This window comes from Gekko japonicus, unplaced genomic scaffold (assembly GCF_001447785.1).
Source record: "Gekko japonicus isolate JY-2015 unplaced genomic scaffold, Gekko_japonicus_V1.1 scaffold3110, whole genome shotgun sequence".
Classification (NCBI taxonomy): Eukaryota; Metazoa; Chordata; class Lepidosauria; order Squamata; family Gekkonidae; genus Gekko; species Gekko japonicus.
Genome location: NW_015167630.1, coordinates 161,887 through 184,653, shown reverse-complemented (window position 1 = coordinate 184,653; position 22,767 = coordinate 161,887). Strand labels below are relative to the sequence as shown.

General features: G+C 45.0%; 2 protein-coding genes across 2 annotated transcripts in view; both read right to left on the bottom strand.

Annotated features, from left to right (window-relative positions):
• Window positions 1-12,354: 12,354 nt before the first annotated feature.
• On the bottom strand, window positions 12,355-14,112 carry LOC107112856 (inversin-like; the record flags this gene model as incomplete). Its single annotated transcript, XM_015414055.1, has 2 exons — window positions 14,109-14,112; window positions 12,355-13,171 (listed from the first exon to the last, which is right to left on the bottom strand). Coding segments are annotated over exons 1-2 (821 nt in total), but the record flags the coding sequence as incomplete, so codon positions are not given.
• Window positions 14,113-14,617: 505 nt separating this feature from the next.
• The window catches only part of INVS (inversin), an 86,515-nt gene continuing 78,365 nt past the window's right edge, over window positions 14,618-22,767 (bottom strand). The window contains exon 12 of the mRNA XM_015414054.1: window positions 14,618-14,984. Coding sequence (XP_015269540.1) covers window positions 14,618-14,984 — 367 coding nt within the window. The remainder of the gene's footprint in view (window positions 14,985-22,767) is intronic.

Sequence of the window (22,767 nt, the reverse complement as noted above, 5' to 3'; positions counted from 1 at the left end):
TCGATGCTTGGGGATCCAACAATATCTAGGCATAAACCTGACCGTTTATTGAAACTACATAGATATAGCAAAATACTGATATCCTCACGGTAAATTGTTTATGGTTTATAGGTTCACTTTGTTTTTCACATTGTTAGATATGCTATTGAATGCCTATTGATAGTTTAGAGGGCAGAAGGCACTTTATTGAGTTAATAACAGCAAACAGAACAGGCTTTAATTAAAATACATTGTAAAAACAAGGTATTTTGTTCCAAAGTTTATTGAATTATACATCATTTTTCAATGCTTACATTTTTTATTCATATTGTACTGGTTAAAATGTTTAACTGTTCTTTAGATCATTATGTACTTTGCTAATGTTATAAAAATATGATTGTTATGTTTTCTCAATACTATTGTATTATACCAATAAAATGTTATTGAAAAGGAAAAAAAAGAATTGCAGCAATTAAAATGAACATATTGCCCAGATTCTTATTTTTGGCGGAGAATGTACCTGTGTTAAAGAACCAGAAATTCTTTAAGGAGCTAGATAAAGTTACCAAAAAGCTTGTTTGGTATCCCAAAAAAGCAAGGATAAGATGGAAAATTTTACAGGATAGGAAAGAAAAAGGGGGGGGGGATGAGTGTACCAAATTGGTCTTTATATTACAAAGCGGCCACCCTTGTTTGGATAAAAGCATGGCTTTTGCTAGAAAACAAGAGAATGTTAATACTTGAAAGGCATGACTTGTTTATGGGTTGGCACACTTACGTATGGTATGATAAAGATAAAAACTCTTTTAACAGACATGCGATAAAAGGGGCATTAAATAAATGTTGGAACGAGATTAAATTGAGATTTTATAGAAAAACCCCAAGGTGGGTTTCCCCACTAGAGGCGTTTACAAAACCCACACTTATCTCTCAAAATACAAAAGGAAGTTACGATGCCTTATTGGAAAAAAACAACAAACTAAAAGCTGAAGACAAATTGGTACACGAAAATAATCTATGTTGGTGGGAACATACAATAATACGAGATAGATATAGTAAAGATATGGTAAGAGGCTTTGACCATGATAAAAACGAACTTGATAAAATATGGTTGTCTTCCAATGACAAATTAATACAGAAACTTTATGGCTTTTTATTGGATGATTTTGAACTAGATGAAAATATTAAAGAAGTTATGATATCATGGACAAAAGATTTGGGGGGAAAGCTAGAGATAGAACATTTGGAAGTCAATAAAATACATGAGAGCTGTAGCGTATAAAGAAAATGTGTACAAAATGTTCCACAGATGGTACTGGTCCCCAGATAAATTAGGCAAATGTTATAATAATGTATCCAATATATGCTGGAAATGTAAATTGAATGTGGGGACCTTTTATCACATGTGGTGGAAATGCAAGACAGTTCAAAACTATTGGAAAACAATACGTAAAGCTATACAAGAAATCTTAGAATTGAATCTTGACTTAAGACCAGAAATTTGTTTGTTAAATATGGTACCAGATGGATATAACTTCAAAGACGTATATTTAATAACATATATAATAATAGCTGCTAGAATGTTGTTGGCAAAGCATTGGAAACTAGAAAAATTGCCCTCTAAAGTAGACCTAGCTTTAAAACTGTTAGACCTTGCACAAATGGATGATCTGAGTTTAAAATTACAGGGGAAGAATAGCATGGTAGAAAGCAATAGATGGAAAAGGGTTTATAATTGGATAAAAAATTGAAGGAATGAAAGACTCTGGAAATGTATGTAATCTGCAAAGATGTAATGTTTTATGAAAATTAAAATATAACTTAAAAAAAGAAGAGAATACATATGTGAGGACTGAATGGGTTAGTGTATGTAATGAGATAAGAAACCAATATCCCTGTTGAGTCCTGGGGAGGTTTTTGTTCCAAGTGTTGTAATAACTTGTAATTTAGCAATCTCCCCTTCCATTCTGTTCCTGAAGTTCCTTGGTAATAAAACAGCTACTTTGTGGTCATTCACTGAATGTCCTGAAAGGCTGAAGTGTTCTCCTACAAGTTTCTCAGTCTTGTGATTTGTGTCCATTTATCCTCTGGCATAGGGTTTGTCCTGTTTGTCCTATGTAGAGAACTGAAGGGCATTGTTGGCATTTAATGGCATATACAATGTTAGAAGATGAGCAAGTGAATGAGCCTCTGATGGTGTAGTTGATGTTGTTAGGTCCAGTGGTGGTGTTGTCTGGGTCTAATAAGTCCCCTTGCTAAAAAAAAAGAAAGAAAGAAAGAAAGAAAAAGCCCTCCCCTTAAAAAGGTAGACCTATGAAATGAGCCTGAACTTCAGACAGCAATGAGGCAGACTGGAGCCAAGCATACCTATGGATGGTAAAAGCAATTGCCAACTTTCACTCTGCAGTCAGCTGCATCCTGATAGGTGACAATCTGCTGTTTCATTAAGTGAAGAGCTGCATCCTGGAAAACCACAGCCATCTGGGAGGTGATCCAGGGCAGACACCCCCCCCCCCCCAGGAAGTGATGGTAACAGGCTATGCAGATGGCTCTCTGCCTTGAGAAATGTGTTGGCCAAAGTATAGGCTTTACATTTGATCAATCTTCATTATTGATGGAGGCCGAATGTGAAGCCTCAACTACTATGGAGTATGGAGGAGGGTGAGTGAATAAGAATCTACCTCTTGCTGGACCTTGTGCAAATTTTCTACTCCGTCAGGAAGCTGGTGGCGTGGATGACAGCTTCAGCCAAGCATCTTTATGAGCTTGAGAAGGGCTGGCAACACTGGAAGAGAAACTAGTGCCTGCGACTTAAAATCCACAATGCCAAACACCAGATTCGGCTGCTGAGGAGTCTACCTGGTGACACGAAGGCCAAGGGCAGAGCCCATATGGCAAGCCTGTCCAGAGTAAAGCTTTAGATCTTCTACGGGGAACAAAGGCTGAGGATCCGAGATTACTGTGAATTATATTCAATTGTCTAACTATTCTTCATTGGTTAACAAAGAGGCTAAAACTTCTTTTTTGTATAACAGAAGATCTGCTTTGGACTATTTAAGGCTGTTTCTGGATCTGTGCTTGTTCTTCCACCAGTGTATCCTGGGAACCCCTGGAGCCATCCTTCCCTCCCCTGAGAATCACCTGGGCTCTGCTTCTTTGTTTTGTTGCAAAGAAAACAATGCCCAGTGAGAGAGGTACTGATTTCTCTACAAGTAATGTGTACTGGTGTCACGCTTCAGACTGGAGCCCACCCCACCAACAGTTCAGTCTGGGCAAATCCGCCTCCCACCCCAGGAACAGGCACATTGTACTGACAACTAGGCTGCAGACCCAAAACTAATTCTCCAGTCAGGTGGTGAGTGCTAAAAAGGAGCAGACAACCCACTACTTCTCTCAAATGGATATGAGGAAGCAGCTGGGGAAAGGACACATGGGAAAGTTAACTTCTGGCCCATTTGACTGGGCAAAACAGAAGCCTGCTAAAGCCCATCTCAGTGGGAAAGTTGCCTGAACAGAGAATATACTGGCAGGGAGGTCTTTGGCTAACACTGCTCCCAGCTGGTACTAAGTAATGGCGATGTCTCTAGGATGGTAGCAGCCCAGGAGGCTGGTTCCATAACTCCCCATTCTCACTGAGGGTGATAAAACGGGGTTGCATTTACCTGTAACCATTGTTCATCGAGTGGTCTTCTGTGCAGGCACACACGGGGACTGCGCCATCTCAGGCCGGCCTCGGGGAAGAGCTTTCAAGCTTTTAAAGAGGTTTCCAGAGCTTACGAGTGCTCTTTCTCCCCCCCATTCTGAGTGTAGCCTTTCCCACCCAAAGGGTCATGTGACAGAGGCGGGGACAGCACTCTTCCCTCAGTTCTCCCTTTGCTGCTGTAAGGAACTGCATAGCCAGCAGAGCAGCCCACAGCAAGGAAAGGACGGAACGATGTGTGCCAGGACAGAAGACCGCTTGATGAACAATGGTTACAGGCAGTGCTCCCTCTAAGCTGTGGAGTCTTGCAGGGCTCTTTTTTTGTAGCAGGAACTCCTTTGCATATTAGGCGACACACACCTAGTGTAGCCAATCCTCCAAGAGCTTACAGTAGCCCCTGTAAGAAGAGCTCGGTAAGCTCCTGGAGGATTGGCTACATTACAAAGGAGCTCCTGCTACAAAAAGAGCCCTGCTTGTGAGCAAAATTTCTACTTTGTGAGCTATTGGCATTAAAGTTGTGAGCAACTGATTTAGTTACTGCATAAATTAGTTTGTTCTGGAGCCATCCTTCCCGAGCAAAGACAAAAATATGTGAGCTGGAGGCTAAAAAACTGTGAGCTAGCTCACACTAATTCAGCTTAGGGGGAACACTGGTTACAGGTAAGTGCGACCCCATTTTCATCATTGTGGCTGCTGTGCAGTCCCACATGGGAGATTAGCAAGCCGAGGAGGTGGGTGTGGGCTGATCAGCGGCAGGTTGATTGTAAGATGGCTTTTCCCACAGCCGCCTCATTCCAGGAGTCCACATCCATGGAGCAATGCTGGATGAATATTCAGAGTTGTTGATGAGGTAGCTGCTTTGCAGACATTGTCCAGAGATAGCCTGAAAAGATGCTGATGAGGCTTGAGCCCGCATGGAATGAGCCCTTAGAGCAACAGGGCAAGGTATGCCTGCTTTGTTGTATGCTATTTTGATTGATGACACCACCCATCTAGACAATGACGGTGAGGGTGCTGCCCTCCCGTTGTTGGGACCCTTGAAACCAATGAACAAGTTATGAACAATTATTGGGGGGTGGTGGCTCCTGGCTGAAGGCCTGGCAGAAGAGCTCTGTCTTGCAGGCCCTGCAGAACTGCATAATGTCCTGCAGGCCCTGATCTCTTCTGGGAGCTCATTCCACCAATACGGAGTCACCACTAAGAAGGCCCTGGCCCTAGTTATAGCCAGTCTGGTGTCTTTAGGTCCCGGGAGGGTCAATCAATTTTGGGACCCTGACCACAGTGCTCTCTGGGGAACATGTGGGGAAATGTGGTCCCTCAGGTATGTCGGTCCCTGACCATTAAGTTTACTCACTATGCTTAACAAATTGATTGGTCTATAGTTATTAGGGTTTTCTTTGTTGCCCTTTTTATATAGTGGGATGATAACAGCTACTCCCCAATCCTTAGGGATTTTCCCTGTTTGGTCAATTTGCATGAACAGAGATGCCAGCACCGGCACCCACCAATCTGCATTCCTTTTGATCAGCTCTGGAGAAATTAGATCTAGACCTGGGGATTTCCCATGCGAAGGACTTTGGGAGTGATAGTGAACTTGTCAGTCAGTGAAGATTTGCATAAAGGACCAACGAGACTCTCCGGAAACTAGCAATGGGTTCGGTGCCATCAGGAACCCCCTGATGGTGAATGACCAGACATGGAGATTGAGAAGAGACGCTGATCGTCTGTTGGCCAGAGGGTAAGAGCTCTGCCAAAGAAGAGTCAATCAGAGCCAGAGCAGCAGAAGTAGTTGGAGCCAAGGACGTTTGCTTTGGTGGATGATGTGTGGTTGGAGCATTGGCTAGTTGATCTACTGGAGTGGATGTCAACAGCCCAGATATGACCAAGGGTTCCACTGTGATCGTGGTTGAAGCTGGTGGTTGTCTAGGTTTTTAGATTTCGGAACCGATGGAGTTGAGCCTGATGACCATTTTGAAGGCTTGTCTTTTGAGAGTTTCTTAATGGTGAAGACAGAGGATCTAAGACAATCAAATCTCCCCTCAGTGGCAGGAGAGGTGATGTCGAGTTAGTTGGGGTAGAAGCCATAACCAGATAGAGATACCTCTAACAAGAGGGTGCGAAGTTGGGTCACCATTTTTTCTTGCTAGCTTAGTAAACTTAGAGCAATGAAGGCACGCTTCTACCCAATATGCCTCACCAAGGCAGACCAAACAAAGACTGTGGCTGTCTGTAGATAGTAACTCAGAACTGAAACAAGTACACCTTTTGAAAAATACCGAACCTTCCATGCGCTGGGATCCCAAGTTGGCGGACAGAGCGGGGGGAGGAGGGAAAAAAGGATTGACTCATGAAGGAAAGTCAATGATTTTTATTTTATTTTTTTTGCAGTCAAAGGAGGACATAGAGAAGGACAAGGAAGGAAAAACGAAGTCGGGAAGTTGAAGAAAAAATGTTGAGGAGCCGAAGTAATAACAGAGAGAGATGATGAGATATGAATTCTGCGGCGGCTGGAAAAGAACTAAGTGGGGGGTGTCTTCCTCCTCAGTTCCAGGCATGCACAGTAGATGCCTGTTCCTCAGAGTGGAGGAGAAAGCCTGCCAAAATGTCTGAGGCTAGCTCTAGAACTTTCTGAGGCTGAGGTCATACCCAGGCACTATGTGAAAATAGACATCCTTGAGGTCAAGTACTATGAACCATAGATCTGTCTAGCAGGGGCAGTACTTCTTGAAGGGATAACATACGAAATTTCAGAATGCTCAAATATTTGTTCAGGGCCCTCAGATCTAAAACGGACCTTCCCCCCTTTCTTATCAATTGCAAAAAAATCCCCAAAACCCTACTCCCTCCAAGCCCAGGGGAAGTTTCTTAATTGTGCCCTTGGACATGAGGTTCAAAGACCTCTTGAGACAGAAATGTGGAGGAATCTGAGGAGGACTCCATAGGGGGGTGAAATGGAGGCAAATAATGAAACTCCAAGTAATAACCCTTATTTATTATGGATAACACCCACAAATTCTCTGTAATTTTCAACCATGCCTCAAAGAACTTGGACAACCAGTCCAAAAAAACCCACGTTTCTCAGGATATTCAAGATGCTGCTGACCCCATAGGTTGTTGTTCTTTCAGGGAATTGGAAGGATGCTTCCCCATTTGAATTGTTTCCTGCCCCGAGATACTTGGGAATAGGAGGTTCTGTAAGAACGCTGAGAGGCCTGATAGCTGTAGTCAGAATATCGGTAGGGTCTGGCTTGCTGGAACCCCTGTGAGTGTCACAGAAAGTACCTTTGTTTATAAGGTTGAGTAGGGGCTGGGGGGATCCCTAGGGATTTGGCTATTTTATTTTTGAGGGTGCGACCCAAAACTTCATTGGTCTGGTCACTAAAAAGCTCCCAACCTTTGAATGGAAAGTCCTCAATCTTGGCCCTAGTGTCTTGGGGAAGGGCTGATGACCTCAGCCAAGAGTGTCTGCGCTAAACAATGCCAGATGCCATGTCTCTGCTATGACGGTCAGCCATGTGTCTGGCTGTGTTCAATTGCTGTTTGCCCAGTTTCTGCCTCTCTGAGACCAGCACTTTTGCAAGTGGTTTCTTATCCTCTGGGAGTAACTCAATGAACTGTGTCATGCAATCCCGGAGCAACATTTGGTACCACCTCATAATGTAGGCCCATGGCACCCGTTGAATAGACCTTACAGCCCAGGTAGTCCAGTCTACGGCCTTCCTTATCAAGCAGGGATCAGTGGGATCCCGCTCTGCCTCTGGCTGGCAAGACTTCTGATACAAGGGAATTAGCTTGTGGGTGATGAAAAAGGTAGATGCAGTTGTCTTCCCTGTCCTCATATAAATTTTCAAGTTTCTTGGCCAAAGCCACAGATGAGGTAGATTTGGACCATATCCCCATTGCAATGTCACATATCCCCTGGAGCATAGGCAAGATAATCAGTCTGGAGTCTGGTGTGGGATTGGTGGGCTGAGGTTCTGAAAAGAGATACTTTAAGTACAACGCTTTAGCCATTCAGATTAGTTGTTCAGAGTACAACTTTAAATCTTCTGTAGGTGATGGGGGTGATGGTTCATTCACAGCATCAGTAGGTGAGGGCATAGAAGTATCTTCTGATTTTGCCTCCGACCCTGGATCTATCCCCTCCTTAGAGTCCAAAAGGAGATGTGAAGTTGACTCCCTAATAGTGTCCTGCTTACTTCATTGACCTTTGGGTCTCTTCTCCCTGGAGACAGGTTGTAAGGGGAGCCAAGCATATGGTGCATGCTGCTGAGGATCCCAAGGTCTCCACTAGGGTGGAAATATGGATGGGACCAGGAACCAGGTAGTTTGATGAGATGGCCATTGCGGAGGAGACAATGGGGTGCTTGCTGCTTGTGGCTCAACAGTGGTTCTGTAGACTGATGTGGGATCTCACAGACTTCAGCATCAGAACACCTAGGGGAATGCAGGTTGTGCCCTGATGGTCACGGGGTCCAGTGCTGGGCCAGATTGAGGTCAATTCAAACTGGGGCTGGACATTGTTGAGGCAATGGTGAATATTGATCTATTGGCATCGATGGTCAACTCTGCGCTGACTCAGTTAGTTGGTGTCAGGTGGGAAATTCCCATCGACCTTAAGGAGAGATTGGGCTCCATCCTTGAGGAGATGGTGCTTGTTGATGTTGAGGCGTCAACAGTTGACATTGAGAGGAAGGAGAATGGTGCTCGAGGAAGTCTTGGTTTTCTTTTTTCCTTTTTTTTACAATGCTTCCGCCAATTCCACCACTGAGGGTGTTGGTACCAAGGCCACAGACAGAGCCCTTGTCTTTTATTGGATTACGCCTCTTTTTCCTCAAGGGGTCCAGGGCACCTAATGCCTTCACCCACAAGGCCACTTTAGGCCTGGCTGCCCTCCCCTCTCGGGCTTTAGGTGTTAGACCGTGACAAGTGGGCATTTAGTCGTATTGTGGCCTTTGCCCAAGCACAAGAGGCAGGACTTGTGCTCATCATTTTGAGACAGCTTGTCTCTGCACTCCTCATACTTTAAAAATAACACTATCCTACCCAAAATTGAAGTTCAAATCAAGAAGAAAAGGCTCTGAAGAATGCAGGTCAAGTAAACTCATGTTCTCCTTATGGCAGCCAGAAGAGAGTGCTTTCTCTGTGCCATAAGTCAGTCTGTGCTGAGTGATGAAGAGCTACCTGCTGGCCCTCAGCCGGTAAGTGAACAACCAGAAGGAGAACAACAAGAGATCAGGTTATCAGCTGATTAAGAGTCACAGCCTATGGATGAAACTGAGCCAACACCTTGTAGCTTTGAAACAGTAAACAAGTCTTCAGAAGCCACTCCCAGCCCACCTAGCTCACCCACACCCTTGCAGCACCAATGCTGCCAGAGAGGCTTAGAACTACAAGAAACAAGAAGAAGCAGTGCAAGACTCATGGTGTGTTGTCATCTGTTAGTGGAAGAGACAAGTGAGTAGTTTCAGGATGACTGCCAAGGAATTCAGGCGGGAGAAGTAGCAGTTTGTGGACTCAACAAATACAATTTGCTACTGAGCCACCAACCTTGCTGCCACTGGACCTCTGCAACCTTGAACCTTGGACTGGACCTGACAACCGGCTTTTCTGGAACCCCTGACCTCAGACTGGACCTGTAACTCCTTGACCCTAGACTGGACTTTGGTAAACCTGCTCTGTGGAACCCCTGACTTTTGGACTGGACTTTGGTTACTCTTTGCAATCTTGCCTGTGACCTGTCCTGCCGGACCCCAGCCCATGCCTCCTGGGGAAGCTACATCAGTACAGCCTGACTCTATCACGTGACCCTTTGGGTGGGAAAGGCTACACTCAGGATGGAGGGGAGGGGGAGCATTGAGGCTCTGGAAACTTCTTTAAAAGCTTGAAAGTTCTTCCCCGAGGCCGGCCTGAGATGGCGCAGTCCCCATGTGGGACTGCATAGAAGCCACAACAATGAACAAAATGCTGATGTGGATCACATAACTTGTACTGAAGGCTACAGAAAGATCTGCTTGACACACTACAGGGAAATGTCCAACTTCCTCTTAAACATTGTTAACCAAAGAAAAAAAATTGAAAACATTTGAGTCTTTACAAGAATTGAATTTGAACCTTACTATTACTAGTTGGGAAAAGACAGTATTGCACTCAAGGTTCAATAAGGACAAAAAAATGAATTTCGCAAAATCAAAGTCTGAATTGGATAAGATCTGGTTATCATCTGCGAAAAAACCCATCCTTCTGGCAGTAGCACCCTTTAATTTCCTGTAGTGGCCCAAGGCAGTACAGCTTCTGAAAATTTACCACTTCAGGAGCTTTGTGGGAAAGCCGGCTGTACATTTTGAAAGGAACTCTGACCCCTGCTTCTTCCTCCACAAAGGCCACATGCAGCCTTGTTTTTGTTTTTTTTTTAACTTTTGGGAAATGGTTAAAAACCTGATAAAAAAGTTAACAGACATAGAATTGCAAAACCGTCCCGAAACGTTTCTTTTGAACATGATACCAGATAGATTGAGCAAGGACGATCACTGTGTTATTTTATATATTCTCACAGTAAGCAGAATCCTTGTAGCCAAGAATTGGAAAACTGATACATTACCCAGAAAAGATGAGATAGTCGAGAAAATCCTGGAAATAGCCGAAGCGGACAAATTAAATCAAATATTAGTAGGGAGAGATGACAAAGTTTTTAAGAAAAGATGGAACAGGGTAGATAAATGGATGGAAAAAAATGTATAAAGTACACTCAAAAGATTGTTATGTAAAACTGAACTTCTTTTTTGTTTGTTTTTTGTAACAGAAAATACATAAATAAAACTTAAAAAAAAAAAAAAAGCTTGAAAGTTCTTCCCGATTGGCCAGCCTGCAATGCCGCAGTCCCCATGTGGGACTGCATAGAAGCCACGACAATGATCAAAATGCTGATGTGGATCACATAACTTGTACTGAAGGCTACAGAATAATCTGCTTGACACACTACAGGGAAATGTCCAACTTCCTCTTCTGTTTTTGAACTTCTGGGATAACATACACAGTTCTTACTAGCCTTAATTTCATCTCTTGTGCTGGTTTTGAGCCCCCCGCACCTTTCAACCACTTTCAGGGCCATGTATGTACAGGGACAAAAAAGAAGGCAAGGCACCGTGGTAGCCACATTTCCCTCTATAGGTGAAGCATTTGCCAAGTGAGGGAAGGAACATATTTCCACTGCTCTTTCCTTCAGTGTTTCTTCTCCCTTTCATATTCTGTGTCCTCTAGCCTGTTCTTTTCCTCTCTCTTTGTTATCATCAGGCTCTGGTTCCTCCTACTGCACTCTCCTTTTTAGTTTTTGAATCCTGCACCATGTGCTCACTCTTCTTACCATTCACTCTGCCGCTACCCACTGTTCACCTATCCACCCAATTCCTTTTCTCACTGACTAGGATTACTGTTAGAATATCAAACAATTTATCATCATAATATCTCATAACAATGAGCACGCACAGAGGTATAGACAACAAATGCTGTTTCCTATTTCACTCCAATTCAAATGTTTTCCAGTCCTCAGATTGGCCCAATTCAAATGTTTTCCAGTCTTCAGATTGGTCCAGATGGGATGGAGCCTATCTCATTTCCTGGTGAGGGAATTCCATGATCGGGGAGCTACAGCTGGAAGAGTTCCCCAGTCAACCTAACCTCAGCTAAAGCGAGTTCCCACATACTGGAATCTCCTGGTAAGTTGATACAACAGAGGCAGCCCTTTAAGTTACTCTAAGCCCAGCACATTTAGGACTTTAAATGTCAAATCCAACACCCCAAAACTGAGCCTGGAAACAAACTGAGACTCAGAACTACAAAAGTAGTCTCGTTTCCCATCTTGATTAAGTCTTAAGTTATTTACCCTAGTCCCATCCTTTAACATTTCCATTCACTAGTTTAGTACTTCCACTGCCTTGACCAGAATGGCCCCGGCTAGCCCGATCTTGTCCGATCTTGAAAGCTAAGCAGGGTCAGCCCTGGTCTATACTGGACCGCCAAGGAAGTCTAGGGTTGCTACGCAGAGGAAGGCAATGGCAAACCACCTCTAAATATTTCATGCCTTGAAAACGTACGGGGGTCACCATAAGTTGTCTGTGACTTGGCAGCACTTTCCACTCCTACTACCTCACACAAAGCTGCGTTCTACTAAGTCAGACTCTTGGTTGTTCAAGGTCAGTACTGTCTACTCTGACAATCAGTGGCTCTTCAGGGTCTCTGGAAGAGGTCCTTCAATGGGGACTGAACATAGGACCTTCTGAATATAAAGCCTGCATCCTACCAGGGAGCCCTGCCCCCTCGTCAGAGGTACAATGCCACCCAAATGCTCATGATTTGTACCTCTAATGATCTCTCCAAGCAGCTCATGAAGACTTGGTCTTTCATATAATATCTGTATGTGGAAAGAGGATGCATCCTTTGTTGAGGCATTATTTTAGCACACAAAGTGGCAATGGACAAGCTGATGCATCCAGCACAGTGGCTAGCTTCTCTACTGAACCACTAGCGCCAGGCTGGTTTTACCAACCTCAGGCTTGGTAATTCAAAGTATGCCACAGCCTCAAAACTTAATCTGCATGCTAAATCTCCTGAAGAAATCTCGAGTCATTCAAACAAAGTAAGGGAGGAAGGAAGGAAGAAACGGAACATCTCCTTACCTTCTCCATGCTCTTTGAATAACAGCAGCAGCACAGTTCTTCTTCCGGAACAACTCCTTCCTTGCCCTTTCCTTCTCTATGACCTGCATCCGGATGGCTACTGGGATAAGTTCAATATTGGTGTTCCTGTGCTGAAGGGAGCCCAGTGGCCCTTCTGCATGCCCGGATGCAGTCAGAGCTGGCCTGCCCAGTTTTGTATGGTCTCCGGAGACACTGCCCATTGCCAGTCTGTTGGGCACAAACCTTGTAGTCCTTTCACTGTTATGCAGCAAAGGGCAGGCCTTTCTGGCACTGTCCTCATTTGCTGACTTGTTGGTTTGTGTAACGGCAGCCCTCACAGTGTCTCTTCTGATGTTCACACTTCCTGCCGTGGCACTTCCAGGCCTGCTGGAGCCAGCGGGAGACCATCTCTCAGCGTTTAACTCTTTGCTTTTTGCTTTCAGCGGCTGTGGGCTGCCTTTAAGTGCCATTTCACACTGCCTTGAATTCTTTGTGCTTCCATTAGTGAAGTTACTGTTTCGAACACACACTGGTGTTTCTTCACAATGGCTGATGTTGCTGTTTATTGACTGACTTTGATTTTCTGATTTCTCCCTGGAGCTGGCGGCTTTCCTGCTGGGGATGTGCCTTTTGCTGGCATGCAAGGAACTCCCATTTGCTTTTGCAACAGATTCTTTGTGTTTTTTACCATCCCTGCCAGCGGTGGCAGATACAGCTGGATGCTTCACTACCACCTGATGCTCAGATCCATCGTTTTCCTTAATGGGATGAGGAGTGATACAGATAGACTTGCTTTTGTAGTTTGCCTTGGAAAGCTCTAGGGAGACACACAGACAGAAATCAGTAGGAAGAAATCTCATTTCTAATTTCCTAATATAAACTTATTTAATTGGACCCCAACTGCTAGGAATGTTATGTTGCCTGCTATGTTAACCTCCCTCACCTGCACTGACACAACCTGGCTCTAGAGAGCAGCGGTAAAGAAAAATGGGAGAGGGAACCATCAACATGAACATAATGACATCACTTCTGGTTGAGCAGCTGGAAGTAGTATTGCCACATCTGTGATGCTATAGGAATTTCCCAAATCTCTAGTGGCCTTTACCATAGAGACTGGGGGAATTCCTAGAATGTAATGGACCATGGCAACGTCAGTTTTGCCTGCCACAGCATTTGTCACGCTCCCCATCCTACAAAAAAATCTCCTGGGGATTGCCTGTGGAGACTGGCAACACTACCAACTGGCAGAGGGGTACAACTTTTTACCAATATGACAATGCCCCAGAGCGGTGAGTGTTTTTGACAATGAAACCAACTACTCGGCCGTGGGCCGTCCCTCGCTGGAGGTCTTCAAGAAAAGGCTGGGCAGCAATCTGTTGGGAATATTCTACCACTGGATTTCCTGAACTGAGCAGTGGCCTGCCGCACCCCTTCTAGCTCTGCGATTTAATAATATCCGAGTGATCAGATGTCATTTTCAGCCCGCTTTTTAGGAAGCAAAAAAGTTCAAATCATCCTCAATGAAGTATTTCTGAATGCCAAGAACTATATTATTTATTATATGGTCAAAGCTATTAGAAGTTACCATTTAGTATACATTTACAAGCCTTTCCCGATCACACATAATATCTATCGCCAAAAGCGCCAAACAGCATTTTTATAAAGCTTGAAATGGCAGGAGACTACAGATGAGAAACACACAAACCATACAAATGATACAAAGCAAATTCTCGATGATGATGGTTTATCTGTACCCATCGTCTGGTGTTAATTATGCAAGAACTCAAGGGCCTGACTCTCTGTTCCTCTGTGGTACCTTGCCAGAAGGAGAAGCTGTTGGCCTGCTCTCTGCTGCACTAGCACTGCAGGTGGCCAGGGGGTGCTATTGCGGTCACTGACTTAGCACAGCTCCGGTAACGCTCTACTTGGCCTTACAAAGTTGCTGACGGTGGCCTGACTCCCCCCCCCTTTTTGCCATCAAGTCAACTTATGATGACCCAGTAGGATATTCAAGATAAGAGACGTCAGAGGTGGTTTGCCATTGTCTGCCACTGCATGGTGAGTGACCCTGGGGTTCCTTGATGGTCTCCCATCCAAACCCTGACCAGGCCAAACCTGCTTAGCTTCTGACATCTGATGAGACTGGGCTGGCCTTGGCTATCCATATCAGGGCCCAGCCTGACTCCTTGACCGGAACAATCCATTGCTCAGGCAGACTGACCTCTTCTCTTACCCTCTCCCCTGACTGACCACCTGCTCACCTTCAGACTTCTAGCCCTGACCAAAGGCAATACAGGGATGACCAACCCTTTTTTCTTCTGTGATCTTCACCGAGCTGTTCTGTGGAGTGGCACTGGTTCCTGGTGGCCTCCTTGTTCAGTAAGATCATAGCTGAGTCCCTCCGGCTTCTTTCCGCTTGGTCTCGAAAAGTGCTGCTGGAGGATGGCCTTTTCTTATGAGCATCACCTTGCTGAACGGGGCACCGCTGTGGGATGTGGAACCTTCTTTCCGTCTCCTTTCCCAAAAGGCACTGCTGATCCTGCCGCTGCAATGGGATCCCGTTGATCTTGAAGTTCTTGATTTCTTTCTGCAACTCGGTGGCTTTCCTTCTGTTTTCTTCTTCGCGTTTCCTGTAACCAATATTGGTAACTTTACAAGCTTACTTGAAACCACTTTCACAGCACAGTACTGATAATTATGCAGGGCTTTAGTCTTCCTTATTTTGCTTTTAGAAGAAGAGATTGTATTTATACCCTGCCCTTCATTGCCCAAACTCTTTTAGAAGAAGAAGAAGAGATTGAAGAGATTGGATTTATAGCCCGCCCTTCACTACCCAAAGGAGTCTCAGAGTAGCTTACATACTCCTTTCCCTTCCCCTCCCCACAACAGACACCCTGTGAGGGAGGTGGGGCTGAGAGAGCTCTGATAGAAACTGCTCTTTTTCAAGGACAGCTCTTATCAGAACTATGGCTTGGCCAAGGTCATCCAGCAAACGCAAGTGGAGGAGTGGGGAATCAAACCCGGTTCTCCCAGATTAGAGTCTGCGCACTTAACCACGACACCAAACTGGCTCTCCCACATCTTCATTATTTATTTACCACATTTATTTATTATTTATTTACTTGATTTGTACCCTGCCTTTCTCCCCAGTGGGGTCCTGAGGCGGCTGGCACCATTCTCCTCTCTGTTTTATTCTCACCACAAGCCCGTGAGGCAGGTTAGGCTGACAGTGGGTGCGGTCAGACGGCATGCTGGGAGCAGTTTAAATTGCTCCGGATCGCTGCACTGTTGTTTTTCTCTCTCTCTCATTTTGAGCATGCGCATCTGTGGAACTAAAAGTTTCACACCTGCGCAGAACAGCGATTTCCACTTCAACCCGTCTCTTTAAACTTTAAAGGAACACTTCCCTTTAAACGTTTACCGCTGAAAATGCCCTCCGTGAGATCCCGAACTCGTCTAAAGGCTAAAACTAAGCACCATTTAAACATTGTTTTTAATAACCCTGTGGCGGACCGCTGCCTATGCACACACCGCCAATGCTTTTTAAAAAATGGTGGGCGAAAAGCGGAAGCCTCGGGCAGCTTTCGAGCGGGGAGGGGGTTTAAAGGGGGAAAATGCGGCTGGAACCAGAGAATCAGGAAAACACCACTTGGGGACCTGGTATCAAAATACTCCGGTTAAAGCTGGGGACGGGAGGCAGATGTTGACTGTGTGATCGTGCAGATAAAAATCCGTTTCTGAGGCGGGCCGAAAGCGGACTAAACAGCCCGTCTGAATGCACTCAGTGTGTGACTGGCCCAAACTCACCCAGTGAGCTTCCATGGCACAAGTGGAGATTCGAACCTGGCTCTCCCAGATACCAGTCCAACACACTTCACCACTACACCAAACTGGTTTTGTCCTTTCTGTGGACAAAATCCGTGAGGTAAATCATGCTGAAAATTACAATATCGCAACACAAAAAGGCCTGAGCCGGCCAAAATTACTGTAACAAACATTTCCGATTTCAGTGCACATGCTTATCACACAAAAAATTATGATGCTGCTTGAGGCAGTGAGAAAATGATCCACCATCATGAATGGCAAGCAAGGAATTCGTTCTAGAAAGGGACAGCTCTGGGCTGTGGGAGACAATCACAGTTAGAAAGATGCCAACAAGGCCATATGTGCCGTGGCAATACCCAAGCACAGTTTCTGCTGTTCTTCATCCCATCCGAGACACCAGGAGAAGCACAATTCAAGTAGAAGCAAAAGAATTAGATTGTGAATTGAAGGTGAGAATAAAGATGGAATGTAGGCATGTGTGCCTAAAACAGCTCCGTAAAATCTACTGCCTAGGGGGGAAGGGAAACTGCCTAGGGGGAAGGGAAACTGGACTCTTCTGTATACAGAGATTGTTTGAAATCTTCGATAACAGGTAAACGTGAACCTTGGTGGTTCTGCTGTGGTATTAGCCTCCAATAGCTTGAAGGATTTCCGTATGATCAGCTAGAATAAAATCTGTAGCTGAAAGAAATTTTTCCAACAAATAGCCAATCCCTTTTCTCAACCTTTTCTCCCAGAAGTAGCATATAAGACAAGCAGGCACACACATCAACAGGTCTAGATCTACACGATGGGGAATGTAGATTAGGTTATCTTTCCCCAGCCAAAATATGCTATTTCCAATTCCACTCCAGAGGGTCATATGATGCCTGTTTAAATAGAAGATTTTTCTTGGGTCACTGCAAGCTGCTTGTCCTGGATAGTGCTACGCTAAGGACTCAACTGGACATGACGGAGTCCCCCAGTCCACCAGGGGATGCCTCTGCCATTTCAGGGATGAAAATGGCTCTGTTTACAAATGCTGCAGGGGCCCAAACCTGATCTGGACCACGATGTGGGTGGAGGAGGGCCACCTGTCCGTCTCCTCACACTGTTTTCAGGAGCCCAACCCCCCTGACAACCATGGGTGGGGAGGACAGGCACTCCACTTTCCCCCAGCCTTCAGACCTAATGATGATTAGGCCACCATGATGGACTTTGAAACGCTGTCCCACCTAGGTGGGACAGCTAAGCCCTTAGTTTCTTGTGGGAATGCAAATACCAATGTGCCTGGTGATGTGAACTTTAAGATCACAACGGGGAGCTTTACTATGTTGCAAACAGAAACAATGCAAGCATTGGATCTTTCTCTTTTTTAAAATTTATACCGCTCTAACCTTTTTGGCAGATCTCTGAGCGGTTTACATACATATTCCAAATTCCCTAACTAGGGCCACATTGTTGATGGGTGGTGTCTGCCTACCAGCACCCAGGGCTTGTTGTTTTTCTGGCTTCCTCTAGCGGCTTCGGGTATCGGCGTCCTTCTGGTGCTCTTTTTTCTGGAGCCGGTCTTTTCCGGGTAGCTTCCTCTGGCAGGCCTCGTTCTGGCGCGTAGCACCGTGTCGGCTGCGGCTAATGTTCTTGGTGGCTCCGCACGTCACCACGCTCTCCAGCCTCCACCTTTTCCGGGCTCCACCTCCGACGTCGACGTCGCTCCACTGAGTCTCCACTGGGTCGTCAGGAACTGCTCCACCGCCATTGGTGCCGCCGCCGTTGATACCTCTACCTCACAAGGAGGAGGGTGCCCCCCGCCACCTAGGGGCAGGTACCCAATTTATCTACTTGCCATTTTAATGCTTTCGAACCGCTGGGTGGGCGGAAGCTGGGACTAGGGCCAGGAGCTCACCCTGACCATGGTGGGTCTCGAACAGCCGTAACGGCTGTTCATTGATGTTACTTGCAGGCGCTCTTACTGCCTGCGCCACCGCTCCCCTATTAAAGTGAAATTAAAATGAAAATTAAAGTATATAGTGAATCCCTGTTAAGAAAAAAAATGCCTCTTTTTCAAATGGACAGGTGGTGAATGCTATATGATGTAGCCCTCTGATATTTTAGAAACATCCAGTGTTGGAACATGGTTTGTAGGCTGTCGATGCATGACAGGTTAGTTATGCTGCACGTCTTCACCAGTTCTCCATGTCGTTTTAGTGTGACATGTCAGGGAAAAGCCCTAATGCTATCTGTCAGTGCTATCTTATCATGTATTCACCATGGAAGCAGTTGATTGAGCCTGGGTGCATGAAACGCTGCTAAGTGACCCACAAACAGCGCTCTGGGCAGGTTGAGGCACTTCTGCACTCCCTTTGGTATTGACAGAAGTGGCTCATTCTCAAGTAATAATACTGCCACTGCACAAACAATCAGCATGTGGGTGTCTGTCTCATGTGTGGTTCAAATCTCACTCCCATTTTGATCTGATAAATCAGACCCTTGCTATTTACAGCACAATTATTTTCCTTTCTTTCAGAGAAGCACAGCCTGCTCTTCATTCACCTCCTTCTCCTATTCACTCCCAAAAAGAAACAAGCCAAGCAAGGGAACGTTTGCACCACAGTAGAAGCCCGAGCCTTGTCACTTCGTGTTCCAGCCATGTGTCTGATTAGGAGACCAATTCAAAACAACAAAGAGTCCGGCAGCTATTTAAGAACTCAGAAATATATTGTGGCATGCCCTTTCTGTATCTGTTTAATTATAATTATTTAATAAATGTAAATCTCAAACTATTAATCAATATGGATTCAAGGAACTTTATACATTTACTTAATTTATAGTTCTCCTCAGGGGTCATTTCGTAGAAAAAGAGCTAGGGGAACTCATTAGCATAACTCATTAGCATATGCCACACCCCCTGACATCACCGGAAGTGTGTCATAAGGCCACACCCCCTGACATCACCGGAAGTGTGTCATAAGGCTGGTGCCAAAAGTGAGACAGGGACTGTGTTAACTTCTGATAAATGATGCTTTTGTATGAGTTGTACATTAAAAAAAATATGTACATTTTGCAAACATATAATGACAGTTGAGGCTTTGGGGGCACACACAATCTGCAGTCGTGACATATAATCATTATTATATGAGTTTGATTCAACTTTCGTGTATAGCCACTCCTTCTTTTTTGTGCTCACTGACACCTGTAATGAACCTAGGAACTATGCAAGCAGAGAAGATCATCAGAGTTCCCCAGGCATAATCCTATCAAAGAAAGCGGAGAAAATGATATTTGCTGTTAATTGAAATAAGTAATGTCAAACCATATGAAACAATGGTTTATAAGTGATTATGGAAAAAAGAAATATCAGTGGAACAATGCCTACAAGATAGGAGGATTTGGGGGTCAGTATAAGTTAACTGGATTTAGATTTAAGTTTTTTGATGAAATAATGTGGTTCAGGGGGTATGCATGTGGGAAGAATAGTTTCAAACCTGATTAGACCCACTTATATGCAGGGGTTCTAAGATCTTCCCTCAAGACTATTCTCTCTAATCCGTCAGCAGTCTTCAAAGGTCAGACCTCAACTGTCATCCCTCTTCTCTCTTCTTCACATTTTGTCAGCTTCTTGAAAGCTGATTGGGAGTCACCACAGCTTTCAAATCTTCTCAGGCTTTAGCAAAAGATTGGTTGTTTGACAACTAGGGTGTGGACGGCCTCCTATCTCTCACAGTATGTCCGGTCATTTTGATTTTTGGAAACCTGTCTGAGGAAAAAACTATGAAAATCTATTTTAGAGTCATGTGGCACCATTATGACCAACAAAGGTTTATTCAAGGTATGAGCTTTTGTGTGTGTGTGCACTTTTTTCAAATACCCTGGAATGGAAGGTAGAGTTCAAACTTATAGACAGGCTGAACAGCAAATTACAGTGTAACATGATGAAGATGTTTTAAGATATGCAAAGACAAAACTTCTTTGAGTAGGAGTCACCGCCCCACTATTCCACCATCGTCATGGTTCCTTAAAGGATGTACCGACGAGGCCCTGAGGAAGAACCTGGACAACGTAAAGAAGATCCAATAAGCCGTCGCCATTGGGCATAAATATCATGAGAGTACCACCTGGAACTGTGTTGATTCTATCCTGGATGTATGAGATTAGTAATTGACTGAGCACCATTGTTTTAAGTGTTGGATGTTCTTATTATGTTTTATGTTTTTAATTATGGCACGGCTAATTACCCTGCCCTTGTTAGCCACCCTGAGCCCACTGGGGAGGGCGGGATATAAATGTGAAAAATAAATATTTATTTATTTATTGTTTCTATTTGTATCCCGCCTTGCCGGACATGCTGGCTCAAGGTGGCTAACAGGATTAAAATATCATAGAACAATACAACGTTAAAAGAGTAAAAAATACAATACAAAATTAAACAACATCAGTTTACAGATAAAGAGACAAGCTAATGATGGCGGTATTCCAAATCAACCCAATGCTAAAGACAGCATCCAACAGGGTCAGATGATGGCGGTATTCCAAATCAGCCCAATGGTAGAAACAGCATCCAACAGGGTCCCAGGACAGAAGATGTTCTAGGGCACATTCGTCAGTGGCGGCTCCTAATCGAAAGCCTGGTGGAAGAACTCCGTTTTACAGGCCCTGCGGAGCTGTAAAAGGTCCCGCAGGGCCCTGATGTCCTCCGGGAGCTCATTCCACCAGTGTGCGAAAGCCCTGGCTCTCGTAATAGTCAGCCTGGCTTCTTTCGGACAAGGGAGAGTCAGGCGATGTTGTGACCCTGACCTCAGGGCTCTCTGGGGCACATGTGGGGAAAGGGAGTCCCTCAAGTAGGCACTCAAGGAACACACATCACAACAACCCTGTGAGGTAGATAAGGCTGAGAGTGTGACTAGGCCAAGGTCACCCAGCAAGCTTCCATGGAAGAGTGGGGGATTCGAACCTGGCTCTTCCAGATAACCACTACACCACACTAGCTCTTTCATGAGATAGAGCTTGCTTCACAAAATGTGTGGTCTTCTAAAATAAGAGTACAGGTTTTTATAACTGAGATCATGGAGGATATGTATCTCAGTAGCTACCATCCATGGTGATTAAAGGGAACCTCCACGTTCAGAGGCAGTAAAGTCTCTTCTTTCGGACAAGGGAGAGTCAGGCGATGTTGTGACCCTGACCTCAGTGCTCTCTGGGGCACATGTGGGGAAAGCGAGTCCCTCAAGTAGGCACTCAAGGAACACACATCACAACAACCCTGTGAGGCAGATAAGGCTGAGAGTGTGACTAGGCCAAGGTCACCCAGCAAGCTTCCATGGAAGAGTGGGGGATTCGAACCTGGCTCTTCCAGATAACCACTACACCACACTAGCTCTTTCATGAGATAGAGCTTGCTTCACAAAATGTGTGGTCTTCTAAAATAAGAGTACAGGTTTTTATAACTGAGATCATGGAGGATATGTATCTCAGTAGCTACCATCCATGGTGATTAAAGGGAACCTCCACGTTCAGAGGCAGTAAAGTCTGAATCCCAGAGCCAAGAGGCAACATCAGGGGAAGGCCTCAGCCTTTGTGCCCTGTTGTTGGACCTCCAGAGGAATTGGTTGTCCACTGTATGAAACAGGATGCAGGACTAGATGGACCACTGGTCTGATCCAGCAGGGCTCTTCTTATGTTATTATAAAGAGTTGGGAACCAGGAATGGAAGCGTCCTTCTGCAAATTATATCTGATTAAAGTTTATTGTGGAGGAGCTTCCATTTTATTTATGCCCCTCCTCCAGTGCTGGGACTGGTACTTTCTCTGTGTTTCACATTAAGTCAGAAAACAGGTATTTGGCTATGGCCAAGGTAAAAGGCAAAGAGCCAGGAGAGATAACAGTACCGCACCCAATTCAATCCCACTAACTGGAGTAGATTTTTACAGTGGTTACTTGAGATTGTGATTGTACATATGGAATATACTCACTATATGCTATTATCCCAAACACATGATTGCAATTTTCTTCTGAAAGGGGCAATGCCTAGGTTCATGCATACCAGATCCAGTTTGGGGTCTGGTACACATGTACTGAGGAGCTGCGGTGGCTCAGTGGTTAAGATGCTGAACTGCAGGCTGGAAGTTCAGCAGTTCGAGACCCGAGTGCCGCATGATGGAGTGAGCTCCCGTCTCTGGTTCCAGCTTCTGCCAACCTAGCAGTTTGAAAGCAAGAAATTGCAAGTAGATAAATAGGTACCGCTTCGGTGGAAAGGTAACAGTGTTCCGTGCGCCTTGGCGTCTAGTCATGCCGGCCACATGACCACGGAAACATCTTTGGACAGCGCTGGCTCTTCGGCTTGGAAACGGAGATGAGCACTGCATCCCTAGAGTCGGATTCGACTGGCTTTCGAGCAAGGGAAACCTTTACCTTACACATGTACTGAAGCAGAAAATGTACATATTTCCCCTTTCAGAAAAAATGGTGATCATTTGCACTGGGAGGACCATGTGTAGTTCTTTTGTCCGGTACACATGGTCAATGGTAATAACTGAAAAACAGTAAAAAGCCCAGTAGCATCTTTAAGACTAACGAACTTTACTGTAGCATAAGCTTTCAAGAAACACAGCT